This window comes from Sturnus vulgaris, chromosome 3 (genome assembly GCF_052056855.1).
Source record: "Sturnus vulgaris isolate bStuVul1 chromosome 3, bStuVul1.hap1, whole genome shotgun sequence".
Classification (NCBI taxonomy): domain Eukaryota; kingdom Metazoa; phylum Chordata; class Aves; order Passeriformes; family Sturnidae; genus Sturnus; species Sturnus vulgaris.
Window position 1 is genome coordinate 6,136,296 of NC_142245.1, and position 18,235 is coordinate 6,154,530.

The window sequence follows — 18,235 nt, forward strand, 5'->3', positions numbered from 1 at the left end:
TTACAGAGTCAGAACCATTCAGCAGAGACGTTTTATGTAGAGGAAGAGGCGCCTGAGTCTGGTTTGTGCAAGGTGTGGCTGTGCTTGCCACACTCCCCTGCATAGCCTCAGGATGAGGCATAGTGAGACATACCTTGCACATTTATTGGGCTCACACAGATCCAGACACTGAGTGGAGGGAAAGCAAGTACCAAACCCAGAGTCTTCACACGCACATTGCAGGAAAACTGGTTCTACATCAAAACCCTTCCTCTCTTCCAAGTAAAAATGTGACAGAATTCACTACAGAAAACGTGCCTAAGTGGTTTGACCTTTAAGCATCCAGGATTGTAAGGAATTTACTAATTCTTAATTTGGTTATGGAAGAAACTGAACTAAACGCTTAATCTTAGGCTGAAAACAATTCCCAGCTTTATTTTTCTGTTTGGGAGAAGCCGGTTAACAGTGTGTGCAAACCAAATGACAACTGTCCTTTCATGCTGGCTGGATTCTTTCCCACTGTGCTCAGTGAGAGCATTGCATGCTATCAGTTTCCTTCCAAACACTGCCATGCAGAGGACATTATGCTGTAAGGTCTGGACTAAACTCTAGGATTAGGAATCAAACTGAGCAAGGTCAGGAAGATGCAGGTATTGCTGTTATTATTCTGAGTTTCTCCAACACACTTCCAAGGACTGTGGGTTTTCATCAACAAAAATCGCAATAAGTTTTGGAAAATGCAGAGTTTGTGCAATCAAAGTGAGAGGGCAAAGAGCAGCTCTGCGTCCCTGATTGGCATCCCAAAATCCTGGACTCTGCTCCACAGGCTCCAGCTCCAGAATCTGAATTCCAGTTTCAAAAGAGAGGAAACAACTTCTGTTTGTTCCACTGCACCAGTAAATACACCATGTTTATGGGATACTCATCTATGCTAGTTTCTGCTTTCTTACCATTTGATAATCTGGTATTGATTTTAAGCCTTCTGCATAAGATCTGCCTTCCAATTTCCCTGGGGTGCCATAGAGATATCACAACCTATCTAATATTGACTGAAATAAATTCCAAAAACTGAAGAACATCAGCAAGTGGATGCTGCATGGCAATCCTCCTGGAATATTTTTAGTGTGTGTAAGATCCTCCTGGAATACTTTCGGTGTGTGTAATTGTCTCAAGGTTTAGTGCATTGCGTTTACTCTTGTTTGCAGAGGAAGGTGTGGTGGAATGCACTGTTCAAACAGAGCCTGCTGTCCTCCAGTCTCAGATAAGGAAGCTACAAAAAGAATGTGTGGTGGTGCAGGCAGCTGCCAATGCCAGACACAAACAATGATGCAAGTGCAGCTCCAGGAGGCTCCTGTCCTCTCCCCACCCCACAGCTACCTGTTGGCATTTTCCAAAATCTGGATTGAAATATGGAAATGAACGGTGCAGCTGAAGTCATGGGACTGCTCTGAGCTTCCTATTTGCTGCTGAAAGTAAAATGTTGGCAGGCAGACAGCAGGTTTAACCAGAGGTGACACAGTTGGTGTCTCAACCCTCAAATAAAGGGGCATGTTGGTCTTAACTATCCCTGTGTGAGAAACACCTGCTACCTGTGCAGTGAGCACATCAAACCCAACACGTTGCTGGGGTGAGCAGTCTGGCAGAGACACAGAGGGGCTCTGAGGAAACTGCAGCTGGTGGACACCAGGATTTGTTATCCCTGCAGCTGATGAACACCAGGATTTGCTACCCCATCCACACAGGAACTTCTGTGCACTCACAACCCCCTTGCCCTCCCAGATGCTCTCTGACAGCTCCTCTCCTGCCTCCCTACACACACACACTACACTGGGCCATATGTTCCACTCATTAACCAGAGTCTTAAGCCACTGAGCTCCATTAATAGGAGAGCTTGATGACAAGTGATTACCCAGTCCCCTGCAGCCTTGGGTCTTAGCTAAAGACTGGTATTTCTTTGAAAAGATTGCTCTAAATTAGGCAGTTAAGAGCATCGCCATCATTTAAGGAACTGAGGGAGAAGCTGATACCTGGCCATTTCCTGGCACCCAGTTTTCCTCTTGTGCAGCAGCATTTTCCACTACAAGGACTTTCTTACTCACCATTCCTTGTGCTGGTACCAAGGGGGTGCCTCAGCACGCCCAAAGAAACAATTTGACACATTTATTTAAACTGATTTTAGATATTCCTGTAACCAAAGCAAGCCAAGCCTTATCTGTCCAAGTAAAACCAAGTACACTCAGGGACATTCCTCAGCAGTGGGGTGTAATGAACACCACACCTCCAGCTGCTCCCAGAGTGGCATGGCCCTCTCCAATTGCTGTCCTGCACAACCCTGGCATGCTCTGGGAAGGGAGCAGGGATGTGCCAGGCCTGCACACCTGCATCAATGCAGTGTTTGTTAGCAGAGAAATGGGCCACTGCCCACAGGGGTCAGGAATGTCCCCCAGAATATCTAACTCACCTCCACCGAGGGATCTAAGAGGCTCAGGAACATTTTGTACTCTGTGCCTGCCAGATTTGGGAGCAGGGAACATGCTGGAAGAACTCAGCATGTTACCAGCAAGGAACCTTTGAAGAAGACTTCCTTTGATTCCCACTGAAGCCAGTAGAAAGGCATTTTAATGGTGTCTGGATCCAGCTGAAGCAATAGAGCTCTTTTTTTTTTTCTTTAATATATAAGAAGACATCTTCAGTGCTGAACCCTCAGCACTCAGATTTCCTATACTGCAGTCGAACTAAGGATTCATAAAACCCCACCCAAACCCAACCCAACTGCCCACAATGGATACTGATAAGCACTTACAAGTCTCTCTCCTGAAAGCACTTCCAGGAGTTTGATGAGCATCCTCCCATCTCGAAGGTCAGTGTACAGGTCTGTAATCCGGCAGGACACACGAGCCAAGTGGGAATTCACCCACTTTGTGAAGGTCTTCTTCTGAACTGCCTCACGTTCATCTGTGGGGAAAACAACACAACGTTACTCAAAATAAATCCCAGCTCATGTTTCTGTGTGAAAATGGGATGCTCAAACACGTAAGATTAAATCAAAGCTATGGGTTGTCTTTTTGGCACAATCATTGATGAAATCGAGACTTTTCATTGAAAACTCACCATTCTTCACCTGCTGAGTTCACCTGCTCAGGAACACACACACAAATCCACAACACATCCCCCAAAATAACACAAGTCATTTGGGATTAAGACAAGTATGATAGAGAGCAAAGACCAAAGCTTCCCACTGACTTTTTTCCCTTCTCATGACAATATTTATTTGCAGATTCAACATTTATAACCATATTTACACAATGTCAACATGAATTTTTCCATAACCACATGCCTGAGGTAGACGAGCATTTATATTAAGACAGAAAAATAGATTCTTTCCACCTTCCTTCCCAGAGTCTTTCACAACTGTTTATAGAGGAAAACATTGGCTGTGAGAGCTCTCTTACTGAGCACAGGCTCACTGCAGTCCACATTAATTCACAAACTCCTACCCAGCTATCTGCCAAGCCCAGAGCTCTCAGACAGAAAACATTATACATCTCTGTGGTTACAGTCTTTTGCCAAGGGCTTTGGATGAAGCCCTTCCTTGTTAGCCAAAAGTCATTTCACTGAGCTGGGAAATACTACAGACCAAATTTGTCAAAACACAGGTGCTCTGACTTGGACTCTGAAAGCCACAGTGAGACAGATGAATGGAAGTGCTCTGCTTTCCCAGGCAGACAAGATTCCAAGCCTCCCAATCAGTCTCTCTAAAGCTGTTGGCATGTGCAGGAACAGGACATGAAGACAGGTTAATGCTAAACTACAGCATCTCCAGCTCTGAAAGCTCCACGAATGTTGCTTGAAACACAGAGAATATTCCAGATGTGACTGCCCAGGGGTTTGGTGGATGCTGTCCTCCCAAAGGAACGATGTGCTCCCTTCCTGGCAGAGCAGCATGGTGGGGGCATTTCATAACCAGTCACATCTCCAGGACCTTGGGGACAGCAGTGAAAATCTGATCGTGGTGATGTGGGATGACAAAGATGCTGAGAGTGAAGAGAAGAGGACAGAAAGGTGGGGACCAAGCAAAATAAGAAAAGACAGTCATAAGAGAAATCAGATAACAGCAATGGTGAGTGGGAAGGAAAGCAGACATGCACTGAGTGGTGGTTTGCACAACTGTACAAATCCCACCCTAAGATTTCAGTTCCTCCCACTTATTTCTGAACTTGTCCTTCCTACCCATGTGGTTGGACATGACCAAATCTACTGCCTCATTTTTGACAGCTTTTACCTACCTGTAAGGTGTGAAATTACAAGTGTGGCTTGGAAAAATGTCAAAGCTGGGGTTAGTGACAAAACAATGTGCTTTGGGTGAACTGACAGTTTGCTTTTTTGTGTTTGCCCTCACTCCGTACGGAGCAGAGGATCCCTGTAATAGAGGAAGAGAACAGGAAATCAGCAGGAACTGGAGCTAGTGTCTACTAGCTTTAAATACATATTTTATTGAGCTATTTATAGCAAGTGCCTGGGAATGCTGTATCTGCATATCTGCTTGTCTAGTAATCCATGCCTTTACTTGAAGTATTTTTTGGAAAAGAGTCATAGAAGAAAAACCTTGCAATAGTTGGTGCTTTTTAAAGAAAATTCCAACAAAAATTATGTGTCCTTTCAGCAGCTTGTACAAACCCCAAAACAGCTCAGCAACTTGGTTTATTTAATCACTGTAGTCTCTACACAGAAGCACAACATTCAGTGATCCCTGTGCTTACATTCATTCCAAAGAGAAATGCCAATGTACAGAACCCTGAAGAGTTGGATATATAAAATACTATGTAAAACAAACAGAGCTATTAAATACCATCTCAAAGGCAACCATTAAAAAATATTTGGTCAAAAAATTATGATTATCAATAATCCTCCCAATACGGGGTCACAGTGAAAGTAAAGAGTGGGAAAAGAACTTCCATGTGGGTTTAGTAAAAGGAGATGAAGAGTCAGGGCCTAATTTTGAGCAGAGGGAAGACACGGTGTGGGAAATGCAGTAACACATCAAGGCATGTTGTGAAACCTTAGGAACCATGGTATTAACTGACACCAGCTTGGGATCTTCTGGTGTTGAAAGCAAGGCAAGGAAGCCAACAGAGCAAGCAGCCCTTCCAGGACAGGGAAGACAGGTCCTTCCTGGGGACAGCATCCATATGGCTCTGAGGCCGCTTTCCCAAAAAGTTTTCCCAGCCCAGCACTTTGAGTGGCCCCAAAGGAGGACAAAGTGCATTTCTCAGGTAGTGGGGACTCAGGGAAAAAGCCCTGAGAAAGTCTGACTGACTTCTTGTCTTGAGCATTGCCTCAGCATCCTTAAGCACGGTGAACTGTCAGGGAGGCAGAGGATGGGAGCCCAGCCTGGCTGGAGGCCCTCTGTGCTGGGGCAGCTGATGGTGGTGCTGTTAGGAGTGTTTTCTTTGCTCTAGAGTTCAAAGCCAGTGGCTGCCTCTCCCCTTCTGCTTTCCCGTTTCCTCAGCCTTGCTCTGGGTGGCCTCGATTTCCTGTTTACAGCGAGAGGCTGCAGGGCCCGCTTGGTTTCTCGGGCTCCCACCTCCGCCCCCGCCCCAGCTCGCTCCTGCCCGAGCTCCTCTCACCTGAACCCCACCCATCCTCTGTGGAACGGCCTCCTCCCTGCTGGCCCCACCATGTAAAAATAGTGAGAAGGTCTCTTCTGGGACCAAAGCTTCTCAGCTTCTCACATGAGCTCCAGCAACTTCAGTGCTGGAGCTATTAATGGCTTTTCACTTTCTTTCCATCTCTCCTCTGATTCACAGCAAGCAGGGCCCAAAGCAGGGAGATCCCAGATTGCCCGGGTGCAGCCCCATGGGAAAACCCTGTGGCACCACACAAGGGCCAGGCCCCACATGCCACTGCCAACTTTTGGGGACAACCAGCAACTTATGTCAGACTGGAGAGACACAGGAGCTCTTTCAGGCTGTTAATGGGGCAGTCACCCAGGAAGGCCAGGCTTTATCCGCACTTGGCACAGGCGGAGCACAGCTCTAATTCCCCACTGACACTCTCAGCCAGAGAAGCCCCTGGAGGGAGAAGGCACAGCCCTTCTTACCCTGCATCACTTCGCTCCTCTTGCACTCCCACAACGTGGGAAAGCAAACCAAGCCCGTTTGGAAAGTGGTGTGACTGGGGTTGGTCATGTTAAAACCTCTCCTGATTATTTCTACATGGTGTTTCACAATGACAGCAGGTTTTTGCAATGCTTTTATCAACCCTTTCTAACTGATAAAAAATTTTTCTGCTCTGGGGTTTCAGGTTAAAACGCTCACAGAATTAAACCCAAAGAATTTTGGTTGTATGTTTCAGATAAAGAAAGATACGTACAGAAATGTGGTGCTCAGAGCCCTGACAATCTGGTTGAGCAAACAACACAACTGTGACTCTCTTAATGTGCAAAAGACTCCACAGTGAGGGCCAGGTGCATCCATGAGTGGTGACTCCAGGGATTTAACATCAGCCACGGGCCCTGAGTGCTATTTACAAACCTCATGTGATGGTTTTGACAAACGTCCTTCATATTTTCAAAAACATAGTTATGGATTTTGAAGATTAATTAAAACGAGAGGATATGGGTGGAGCTCCAAGTGTCCTACAGCTTGTGAAAACATTTGTTTCCCAAGGGTAAAGAGAAATGAGCAACATGCAAAACATGCACAGCAGGAAAACGGAAGGCACTCTCAGAGCAGTATCGATAATAGAGAATCCAACTTATCTTGAAGCAACACTGGGAAGGAAATTTCCTTTCTGCGGAAGGCCCCATGACAATGCTACCACCAGACAGGAGCTTGCAAACTGCAGCACTGTGATTGTGATGCATCAAGGACTGACTTTGTTTAGGAGTTCAGTAAATAAACCAGAGCTGGTACACTGAAAGCATAAACTGAGCTGGACAGGATCACAAACAGGCATCTAACCCTTTCCTCGCTTGAGGGGAGACCATTCTTCCTCCACTGATTTGATGAGAAAAAAATCTGACCAAAACGCAGTCCACTTTCTGAAAGCCCAGAGCTCAGCTTGGAGTCCCCAGTGCGGGACAGTGGGAGGGGGGTCACACACACCAACCCCTTGTCACACGCTCAGCTCCGCTGGGTGAGCTCAATAGGGCTGTGCCAGAATAATGGAGAATTTGTTTTAATAACTGCCCTGGGAAAGGCAGGGCTACAGGAGCTGGCTGAGACCAACGTGACCCTGTGTGCTCCCAATGCCAGCGGGTGTTTCAGGCCCCAGGGCCGCTGTGTGCAGCAGCACTGCCCACAGCCATGGCAAAGGTTACCTGTGCAGCCACCTGCCTGCTAAAAACAGCTTCCAGACACCCTGATCACTTCCATACCAGTCAAATCACATTTCAACAAACCGGCCTTGAATCCCTTTCAGATGGAGTGGTAAATCTGTTTGGGCCATGCTGCTGCCAGCCCTGCACAGGTAAAATGACTTTGGGTGTGTGAGAGCTCTCACCAGCCCCTGGGCAGGGACAAAAGCCTCCACACAGCAAAGGGGATGCTCTCAAAGGAGCCCAAACTGTGAAACCGGAGCACAAAAAGGAGAGCTGAAAGGAGCAACCTGGGACTGCTGCTGGGCTTTCAGCCCAGCCATCAGTGGCACCAACAGCCTCCCAGCCCAGCACAAGGGCAGCTGCTCTTGGCACTGGCACTCTTCATGGATCCCTGCAATACCTCAAGCAAGACAAATTACAAATGATTTTTAACCCTTAACTTCAAAAGCTCCATCTCCTGCAGGTTTTCCATCTTACAGTTCCATGCTGGAAGTATTATTACTTTTTTCACTGTAGCATCCAGTGTGTGCCTTACATGAGGCACTGTCACATCCACTGACAGAAATCAGCTGAGTGCTGCTCTAAGCACACCACTTCTGCTGATACCCACTATCCACAGCTTCCCAGAATTTTCCAGATCATATCCTCATTTAATAGAGAAAACAGAGCTTCCTTTCACAGGGCAACGTTGCCATTGGTGTCGGTGTTCAGGGTGCAGGATATCACCCTATGCTTTCTCACAGATGCAAGGACGTGGAGTGAAACAGCCAGTAATGTTCACAGCTTCACAAATTCCAGCTGTGCTTAGAGGTTTTTCAGTTGAGAAAGATGCGTGAGGGAAGGGTAGATCAGCTAGTGGGACCAGAATGTGGTGCTCAAATAAGATTTTATCAGTAAACACCACCAACAGATGTGCTGTGATAACCTCCACTGTTTGCTGGAGTAAGCTAAGAGCGATAGAGAACATGAAATAAGTCTAACATGGCTCCGGCCTCTGGAACTGCAGGCAGGCTTGAATGGAACAAGCTGGTCCTGAGGCACACAGAGCCCTCACTCAGAGGGTCTGACACAGCTCCTCTGGTCACCACTCCAGCAGCACCTTGACAAACAGTGCTGGTGGCTCCTGCTCCTTAGATTCCCTGTCCAAATCCCGGGCTGGGGACTGCCAGCAGCCCTGGGCTGTGCCTCAGGCTGGGCAAGGAGGCTGAGGCTGGGTCTGTGTGCTCCTCACAGCCCAGCAGGACCCCACCCGGGGCTGAGACCCCTGTGGGACTGTGGCTTATGGGGTGTGTAGCTATGCAAAGCACTGAACTGATGCACCACTAAATATAGCCCAGAGGGGAAAATGCACCTCAGTGTATCCACTGAGGATCAGCTGAGGAGAGAAACATCTGGCTTGGGTAAACACTCCTGAAATGATGACCTTTCCACATGGTCCCACACAGGCTGGATGAGTCCTTGGGCATCAGGAAGCCCAGAGAACAATGCATAAGCATGCACAGCCAGGCACAGAGAATCTAGAAGGAAATATATTGGAATTGATCTATAGGGAAGGAAATGAAGGAAGGAGGAAAGATCACTATTAGCTATCAGTAGAGAAAAGTAAATTTTCTCTTAACATTCAAGTTTCTCTTAATATTCAGGTGTCCTATAGCAATAAACTGAGCAGTGGGTGCTGCTTTTCTCCAGCTGCAGATGACAGGTTAGGACTGGAAACTGGGATTGATAAAAATTGAAGAAACCAAGCTTAATGTAGAAAACACAAGTCCATAGTACACACATGCAGGGACAAGGGAAAAACTAAACCAAACTCTGCAGGAAGTCAAATTTACACATGACATGCAGAGAACATGATACATGTGGCTCCAGTGCTTAGAAAAAGGCATCTCCTTCACTTTAATCTTGCTGACAGTTTACCAGGGAGGAATGGGAGTGGAGCAGCTGATCATTCTCATGCAAATAGGATGCATTTGTTAATGGTTATTTTATGGCACAAAGTAATCTCCGGAGTGACTTCCAATCCAAACTGGTGAGATCACACCAGAGCCTTTACGTGCTCCAGCATGACTTAAACAAGAACTTGAATGCAAATGTTAAAGATGACAGAGCAACGAGGGGATTTTGTTCGTGCTGTGTTTAGCTGGTGATTTCATTAGGAGCAAAATCTTTGCTGCTTTCTCGATTCTGCTAGGTGGAGACAACTGTGGAGAAATCAGGGGTGTGTTCAGCAATCCTTTTGCTTTTATAGGAAGCACCAGCCAGCTGCTAAATCCTATTAAATATCTACCCTTCCCTAATAAACGTTGCAGCATGTGACCACTTTCACTGCTGAAAATGCTCTGGAAAAGCAAAAAGGGAAAGCTACATAATGCAGCATGTGGAACAAACAATTCTGCTGCTTTCTCTCTTTGATGGCACTAAATCTCCCTCACACAATGACACGAGGCACAGAACAATGTCCGGGAGCCAGCCAAGCATTACGGGGCGTGGAAGGGCAGGTCCCTTCATTGTCTTTATTTTTACCCAGAGTTTATGGCATTTTGGTGTCAGCAACACAAAAATAAACCTTCCACAAGCCAGATGCAGATTCGTGTACAGGAATGACTATGTTCATCTGCAAAAAGTTACTGTAAAGCCTCCCACAGAAAATAAATATATAAATCAGCTGGATTTAGTGGAAGAACTCAGCTTTTGATTTATAGTTTTCGTTTCAATTCAGAAGATGAAGATGACATATTCAAGCAGATTTAGAGGGGCAGGTGCCCAGCTCTGCCTGCATTGGTGATGGCTGTGATGGCCATCTTTCTTCTTGTACCTTCTTCAGGCCCTGTCAGGCCACAGTCAGGTCACTCTGAAGCTTCTTTTCCTCAGGCTGAACAATCCCAATTCTCTCAGCCTTTCCCAAAGGAGAGGTGCTCCATCTCTCTAACCATCTTAGTGGCCTCCTCTGGGCCTCTCTTCCTCCTTTCTGAAGAAAGATGTTACAAAACCATATCTACAGCAAAACAGCAGAAATACAGATGAATAAAGGAGTCACTTTTTGGCCTCATGACGTGCAGTGTTCAGATGGGCCTCCTTTAAAAAGCAGCAGGGAAAATGTCTCAGTGCTGCTGGCATTTTACACAAAAGGACACAAACCCCTCATGGCCGATTTGATGTCAGTGCTTGTTGCTACTTTTCCCTTTTGCGTAAGAAACAAATCACTTCATCAAAGGAGCATGGAAAAAGCATCTGCCTGTCCCAGGACACTGACTGCAAAATTCCCACAGAAGAACAATGAAAACCTGAGGTCACTGCACTGTTTCAAGTACACACAATCTTGGGGGGGTCTTGGCAGTTTCCTTTAAAACACATTATATGCAAAATGCAGGGAAGTGCCAGGGGATTTTTGAGGGGGACGGAAAATGTTTCTGTACTTGTCCAAACCACTCTTTGATTGGCAGTGTTGAGTGGGGATGAGAGCAAGGCTTGGCATAGGCAGGGAACATGCCAGGTACTTCCCTACATCAGATCCATCTTCTTTCTTCCTGTGTTCAGCAAACCCAGCAGAATGAGGTTTTACAGTGGATTCCCTCTTGTCTATGGGGAAGAAAGCAAGGGTAGGAAGAAGGAGCTGGGAGTTCTTATTATTTCTGTTGCTCTCTTTTCCTTTCAGCATTCCTCCCTCTTCTCAGCACTGCAGGCAATGCAGCTGCTCTCACACAAGACTCTCACACTGCTATTCCCACAATGCCATTCCTACTGGTCCCGTGTGCCCAGCCTGGGACCCTGGTGAGGCAGAGATTTGGAAATACAAATTGTGACTGACATTAACCAGAGCCGAGTCACAGAGAGGTGAGCATCAGGACAGCATCCCTGTGAGGACAGCACAGTGCATGCTGAATCCCATCCTTTCCAGAGCAAACTGTGGCACTGTGGGCGACCACTTCCAGTGGCACATGCCACCCTGCAGGGAGGAGAGCTGCCAGGATACCAGGCTGGGGAAGCCAAGCAAGGGCAATCCCGATGGGATATCCAGAAGAAAGCTGTCACTGGGAGGGAGTTGGGACACTGCCTCCCTCACAGGCTGTGGGAACTCCACCCTTAGGAAGATACAAAACTCAGGAGGACAAATCCCTAAGCAACCTGATCTACCATGGGAGCTGCCCCTGCCTTAAGCAGATGTGCTGGACCAAATCAACTCCTCTTCCAACGTGAAGTATTCTGTGATTCTATGAATTCCAGCAAGCTTAAAGAAGAATAGGCCAGAAGACTGCACTGCCAGTATTCCTATGGAATCCCACTGAGGGATTTCAGAGGGCTGTGGAACAACTTCTTGCATCTGAGGCACAAGTTGAGACATTATATGGAGAGCAAAGTCAAAGCTGTAGTATGTTTTGACCATGCTTCTGTAAAAACTCACTGCAATCAGAATGAAGAATAGATGAAAGAAAGCCAAACCTTTGTTGGTTTCATGTTTAAATCTAATTTCACCTTAATGACAGAGAAGCATGAATAGAAAAGAAAGAAATCTACAATGACTGAATTTAATCCTTTCAAAATATTAAATCTCTGTGCTAAGAGATGTTATCATTATAATTAATTGCTGCTAAATTATAATTTTCATTATCACAGAAATATTTTAAATGGAAGAACATGTATTTAAACAACCACTGCGTTGATCAGGGATTAATAAGAGCTGAATTCATAGCCTTGCTGAACAATGTGTTTAGTTCCTGCAGTTTCCATGGCCACACAATAATTTACTATTGTTAATTGAGTGCCATATTGTAGAGTCAGATGCACTACGCTGTGCTGACAGGATGCTGAATAAAAGCAGCAGCACCACAGGTAAGCCAGACCATAGCTCAGCAAACTAAATCCCAGAGGTGGAAACTGAATGAGTAACAGCAACAAAAATACTACAGGTCACAATAAAAATTACTTGCATAACTGAAGGAACCTTGATATTTATAAAATGACATTATTTCTAAAAAGTGAGTTTTTAAAATGCATTAATTTTAATGAGATTTGAGACAAACTGCTAATAATGAGCATTAGAGGAAAAATCCCTAATCTTCTCCGGCTCTAATCTGCAAACCCATCATGAAGAGCTCCCAAGAAAGTCCTGGAGTTGGTGTCTTTTGAGGTTGGCAGAACTGACACCTTCACCTGTTTGCTTGCTTAAGTAAAACTCCAGAAAACTGAACCATGATCTCAGCTTGAACACACATTCCAACTAATCACTCTGTATAGTAAAGGAGTTCTTTAAGAAATCCATGTGCAATTAAAAAAATAACAATAATAAGAAATCTTCCTTTTCATGCCACACCTACTTTATTGGGACTTCTGAGGCACAAACAAGTTGCACATGCATTCCTCATCTGACCTCAAAATTTTCTTACTTGCCTTTTTGATTCCAATCCAAAGGTCATTTATGATCTGCTTTTGTGGGACAATGTGGCATGTTTAAGCAAAATGATTTTAGCCTTTGCAATTATGCAAGAGTGGGGAAAAGAGATCCCTTTCCAGCACAGAATTTCCTGCCCAGGTAATAACTTTCAAAGCAGTACCAGAAAAAAACCTTTTGTTTGAAACCCTCGAAAGTCTCTCTGATTTTTAAAAGGTGATGCAAATTTGAAGAAATTAGGGTAAAATTATACTTTGAATACCTTAAATGTGTATCTTCATGCAGAAACATTGCTTGTTTCTTGTTTTTCTAGTCTGAAAAGTGGACTTGTGAGTTGTACTGATTGTGCAAGGCCTTGACTGCAACAATTGGAAGGCCTTACATAGGGACAAAGGTGTGGCTCCTGTGGAAGGGATCCAGGAGAGCTCCCAAGCATTTACCTTCTCTTTCTTTCATTTTTAGCACAATGAGAAAATTATAAAAGCACTCTAAGACTCCTGATCACAATCATTTCACTGATGCCTCCTTAGCTATGTTGTACATTGTCTCCACATTCTGGGCTTTTCCCCCCTCAAAACGTGAATTGGTGATGTGGTACTTTCTTTAAAAACCCCAAAAACCAGAATAAAGCCCCAACCAGACTATGAGGTAATGGCAATTAATAAAGGAAAAGCAGCTTCTGAAAGTTCAGTGTCTAATTAATGCTCCCAGTAGTCTGTCAGTGTAACAGCAATGTCATTAGAACGTAGGTCGGGTATTGGCTAAGCACAGGACTATTGCACATTTGCACGGACTATTTGTGCTTGCTCCCATCTTACACACCTCCAATTCACATGGATACAGGCGTGCACAGCCATGAGAAGGCACTGGGCTATCTCACACTCATTTGTATGCTCCCGAAGCCTCAGTCACAGCTCACTGATTTTCAGGTCTCCAAACTTACACACATTTCACACATTTCAGCCTAACTCACCAGATACACCAGATGTTTATGCAAAAGGGAAAGTGCCATGAATACACTCCTGAGTGTGAAGGCCACGGTGACCTGCAGTTGATGCCAGGGAAATGTTTCTAAATTCGGCAACAGGAGCTAAACCAGAAGGGAGAGCTGAGTTGTGCAGCACAGAAAACAACAGGTGTTCTGGCATTAGGTGGCTCACACAGGTACACCTGAAAGCTGCCAGGCACTGGGTGGGATGGGCCACGCTCACGAGGCTGGAGGAGAGGGAAAGGACAGCCACAAACCCAGCACCCTGAAATGGGCACTGCAGAGATCACACCACCCTGCCCAGCCATTTCAGTCGTTTGGGAAAAACAGGGGGAAGTCCCCTTGGAGCTGCTGTTTTATTCCATGCTTGTCCCAGCCCTGCCATACCCAGCCTGGCGCCAGGGCAGAGCTCCGATCCATCCCTGCGGGGGATGGCACTGCCAGGACGTGCTGCATGGTTAAAGGTTTTACATATTAGGTGTCCTTAAGTGTTGTCTGCTCTCCAGGACAACTTGTGACTGCTTTTATTTAGGAAAAAAGTATGTGCAGTGAGGAATTAGCTGGAACACGGCTGGCGCCAGGCACTGAGGACACAGGAGCATCTTTCAAGTGGCACAGAGCATCATTAGCATCAGTGTGCTGGCAAACACCAGTGCAAGTCAACTGTTAAGAGCAAAGGCTCCAGTAAATAAGGTTTATATCATGGGAATTTTATTATATACCCCATCAGACATATTTATTTTGGAGGAGAGGCAGAGAGACAAGCATTTGGTAATATATCAGCAGCAGGGGATTTATGGAAAAAATGCTCCATAACTTCCACGTCTCGCCCTGCGAGTTCCCCTCGTAAGGACTTGGGCCACAGCTAAGAGCATGCAGGTCCAGATGCAACCAGCACTTAATCTGCTGCTAAAGGCTGGCAGATTATCAGTGCACCTGCACAAGTGACAGTGGCCAGGACGTCACCCAGGGAACAGCTGGGGAACAGTCTGCAGGCACTGCCAGTTTTCTGAAGAGACTTCCTTGAGCTCCAAGTGACACACTCTGTTCCTGAGCCCAGGGGAGGCTGAGGATGAAACTCACCTCACAGCCCACAGGGTGAACAAAGACACGAGGAGGGAGAACACGAGACATGCAGCACTCAGAGATAAAGAGAACCCAAATTATTGAACTTCCCGTGACAAGGATAACAGAAGGTCAGAAGTTCAGAACACCACCAATATTTGATGTTTCTAGACACCTCCCCTATTTATTCAGAGCCTGCCTTAAGTGCCATTCTATAATGGCTCTTACTCATGTCAGCCTGCAATCACGGTACAGTCACATCTGTGATTTCACAGCAGTCTCTCCCATTATATTGCCAGGCAATCTGAGCTGACAGAGGAACACACCCTGGAAAAAGCAGCCGTTGCACTATCAAGGTCTAGCTTCCCTCCAAATAACTGTGGAAAGATACTAAACTAGATGTAGAATTAATTATTACCCAAAGCAAACCCTAGTTCGTTGACTACAGATGGGATGGTCAGGTTTCCACTCCTCTTTTTTTCTGGAACCAAACCATAATCAGATCATATTCACAAAAACTGGAAACACTTCCTGGACAAAATGAGCATTAAGAACTGGACTTTGGAGGCTTTTTGAAAGGAGAAGGCAGAACCCAATATATGGTAATAGCACAGAGAAGCTGAAACCAAGAGGGAACTGTTATTTGAGACAAATGTAGGAATAGAAGTGGATTTGAGAGACAAAATCCCTCAGCACTGTGTTGTTTGTGCAGTTCCTTTTAATGGGGCTGCATTGGTTTAGACTATGTGAGAAGTAGGTGCTGCATATTGGCTGATTTTCTGCAGTTTGCCAAGCCATTAAATGAAATGTAGGTATCTTTATTAAACCACAGGGGTTTCATTCCAAGAAAAATCTGGGCAGCCAGCGTTTATTCTGTTCAGATAAACTCTTAAATCTCTTTGTAACCACATGTTGTTTTGTTTAATCTTTGAAGGCATAAGGTCACCCTTTGCTTGTGATTAGAGTACTGTGGTCACACAGATCATGTTTGTACCTTGCCACTGCACTTTTTCCACTGACCCTTTGGCGAGCAATTCTCCAACCTGAAAACAGTCATTATAGAACTAAAACAGGCAAGAGAACTTAAAGCCACTAATCTCAAGACCAAACCAATCCTAAGAAGCACATGCCCGGCCATTTTGGCAATATTGTAGCCAGAGATGTTTGAAGTCTCTGCAAGGACACCAGATATGCCTTCTGTACAAAGCCATTTGGGATGACATTGCTCTTTTTTGCTAATATAAATAATACATAAGAATCATATTTGTGACCTCCTCCCCGAAACAGTTTAGGTAAAATCAGTGCAGGACTGTGCATGCTACTGATTCCCACCAAAGAGCAAACTGACCCTGTCCAGTGTCCCTTTGTCACGTACGTGTAACTGGGCTTGTCCTTTCAAGTTCCAGCTTATATTTTTACGCACAAACCCAACTTTACTGAACACGGAATTATCGGCACTTCCAGTTACCCCATGAAAAGGCCACTGGGTAATGCCAGCTCTTTCACAAGCCCTTTGAAAAGGCAGGAGTGTGGCCCCCAGACCATGTCCCAGTGGCTGCCTGCGTGTCTGCTGGGCTGTGCTGTTCCCTGCACACTGAAGGGCCTTTCTCTGTAAGCTCCTTTCTGGGGAACAGTGGGGCATTGAGCAGGGCTACAAGCCTGGTTAATATAAGTTTGGCTACAGCAGTGCTCTCCCAACAAAGGAGGCTCTCAGCCCGGGATACCCTCGCTCCAGCAGCAAGTGCACAAGGGCTTTTGTGTGAGCGTGGGCTCTCCCGGCCACCACGACCTCGGGCTCCGCATCACAAGTCACAAGCGTGAGTGCTCCCCATCCCTCGGGGCCTTTCCCATCCCTCTGGGCCTTTCTGCTCTGACAGAAATGTGAGGACTCAGCTCCATGCATTTTCAGGAGCAGTGAGCAACTTTGGGCTCACGTGCTCCCTTTAATTGCACGAGGCTCCCTGTGTGGACAGCAGGGCCACAGTGACTCTGGGTCCCAATAGGGACACAACACGTTTGGGGCACAGCTGGCAGTGAAGCCCTGCTCCCCACAGCATCCCTGTGCTCATCGGGGTCCCCTCTGCTTCTGCCACCACCTCATTCCTGTTGCAGAGTTTCAGAGCTGCTGGAATGCAGAGTAATCCACCAGCTTCTTACTCTCTCCACAAATGACCCTTTACTTTGAAAGAACTCGTTTTGAGTGGGAGTGGAATTGTTTACTAACACTTATTAAACAATTTCAATCTTTCTTGACTTCACTTGGACAATCACACTGGGATAAAGGCCATTACCTGCCAGGCCCAGATATAAACATCCAAATGGAATTTCAGATTTGATTTCTTGTGGGAAGAGCAAAGCAGATTCTCAAACACCTTATTTATGATATTCTACCTCCTTCACCAGAGCTTTGAAAGTCAACAGAGACTAATTTCCAATATTTGGTCTAAGAGTTTTCCCAAACCCATTTATTCAATGAAGATAATTCATTTTCACACGAGGAAAATATGTCATTGTCATACCCTGCTACTTAATACCTGACACTTAATACTTCTCAATTCAACTTAAACAGGAACAAAAAGACCTTCAGAGCTGTTAGTAATAAAATACTCATGAAATTCAGACTCTGAGCAGAAGGGGTGCAGTTACCAAGCCCCACACCCTGTGCTGGGATCTCACAGAAGAGAGAGTTTAGTAGAGGGAAGAGAGAATGGGGATTTTGTGAATCACATAATTCGATTTTTGTCACCATTTCTACTTAGCTTAGGTAGCAGCTCATCCACTTTAAGAGTCAAAGCATGCACCCAACAGAAAACAGAGAGATGAAAGAAACTAAGGAAAAAGAGGAAATCACAAACACAAATTGGGAAAGAGCTCAGGAATGGAAGTCAACCATTGTTCTGTTGTTTTATCACCACTTTCATCTCTGTCCGTAGGCTTGTTTTATTGCCCCACTTTCCACACAGCTTAATGGCAAAACCCACAATCCATTTCAATAGGGCTTTTGGATAGGAAAAATATTTGCAGTAGGAGCCTGTACTCCCAGGTGATTACAACATGCCCATGAAACACTGGGATGGTCTGTGACACTGGGCTTCTGGAGACATGGAATGCACAAACACCCAAAGGCTGATTCCTGTCCTGCATTCCCAGATCCATGAGCTGTGGAGATTTACACCAGTTGAGCACCACACAAATCATTTTACTCTGGCTACATGTCTCCTGCAGGGTATTCAAAACACGTCCCATGTGAAAATATCTGCTGACAAGCTTTGTTTACTTCATTTCAGAGCCATAAAAAGTGCTCCAGAATTGCCCTTTTTAAAACAAAATTAGGCCAGAGCACATAGAGATTTCTGATTATTTTTAAATTAAGTTCCTTACACACACAGTTAAAAAAACAAATGTTACAAACGTACTCTAAATGAAAACTGAAGAGAACAGACTACAAAAAAACCCTAGCCAGCAGCTCAGAGTTGTAAATGTTCATAGTTAT

General features: G+C 45.5%; 1 protein-coding gene across 3 annotated transcripts in view; it reads right to left on the reverse strand.

Annotated features, from left to right (window-relative positions):
• Positions 1 to 18,235, reverse strand: part of SPTBN1 (spectrin beta, non-erythrocytic 1) — a 114,496-nt gene that overhangs the window by 44,141 nt on the left and 52,120 nt on the right. For all 3 annotated transcript variants that reach the window (XM_088160797.1, XM_088160796.1, XM_014895138.2), the window contains exon 3: positions 2,783 to 2,934. In XM_088160797.1, coding sequence (XP_088016923.1) covers positions 2,783 to 2,934 — 152 coding nt within the window. The remainder of the gene's footprint in view (positions 1 to 2,782; positions 2,935 to 18,235) is intronic.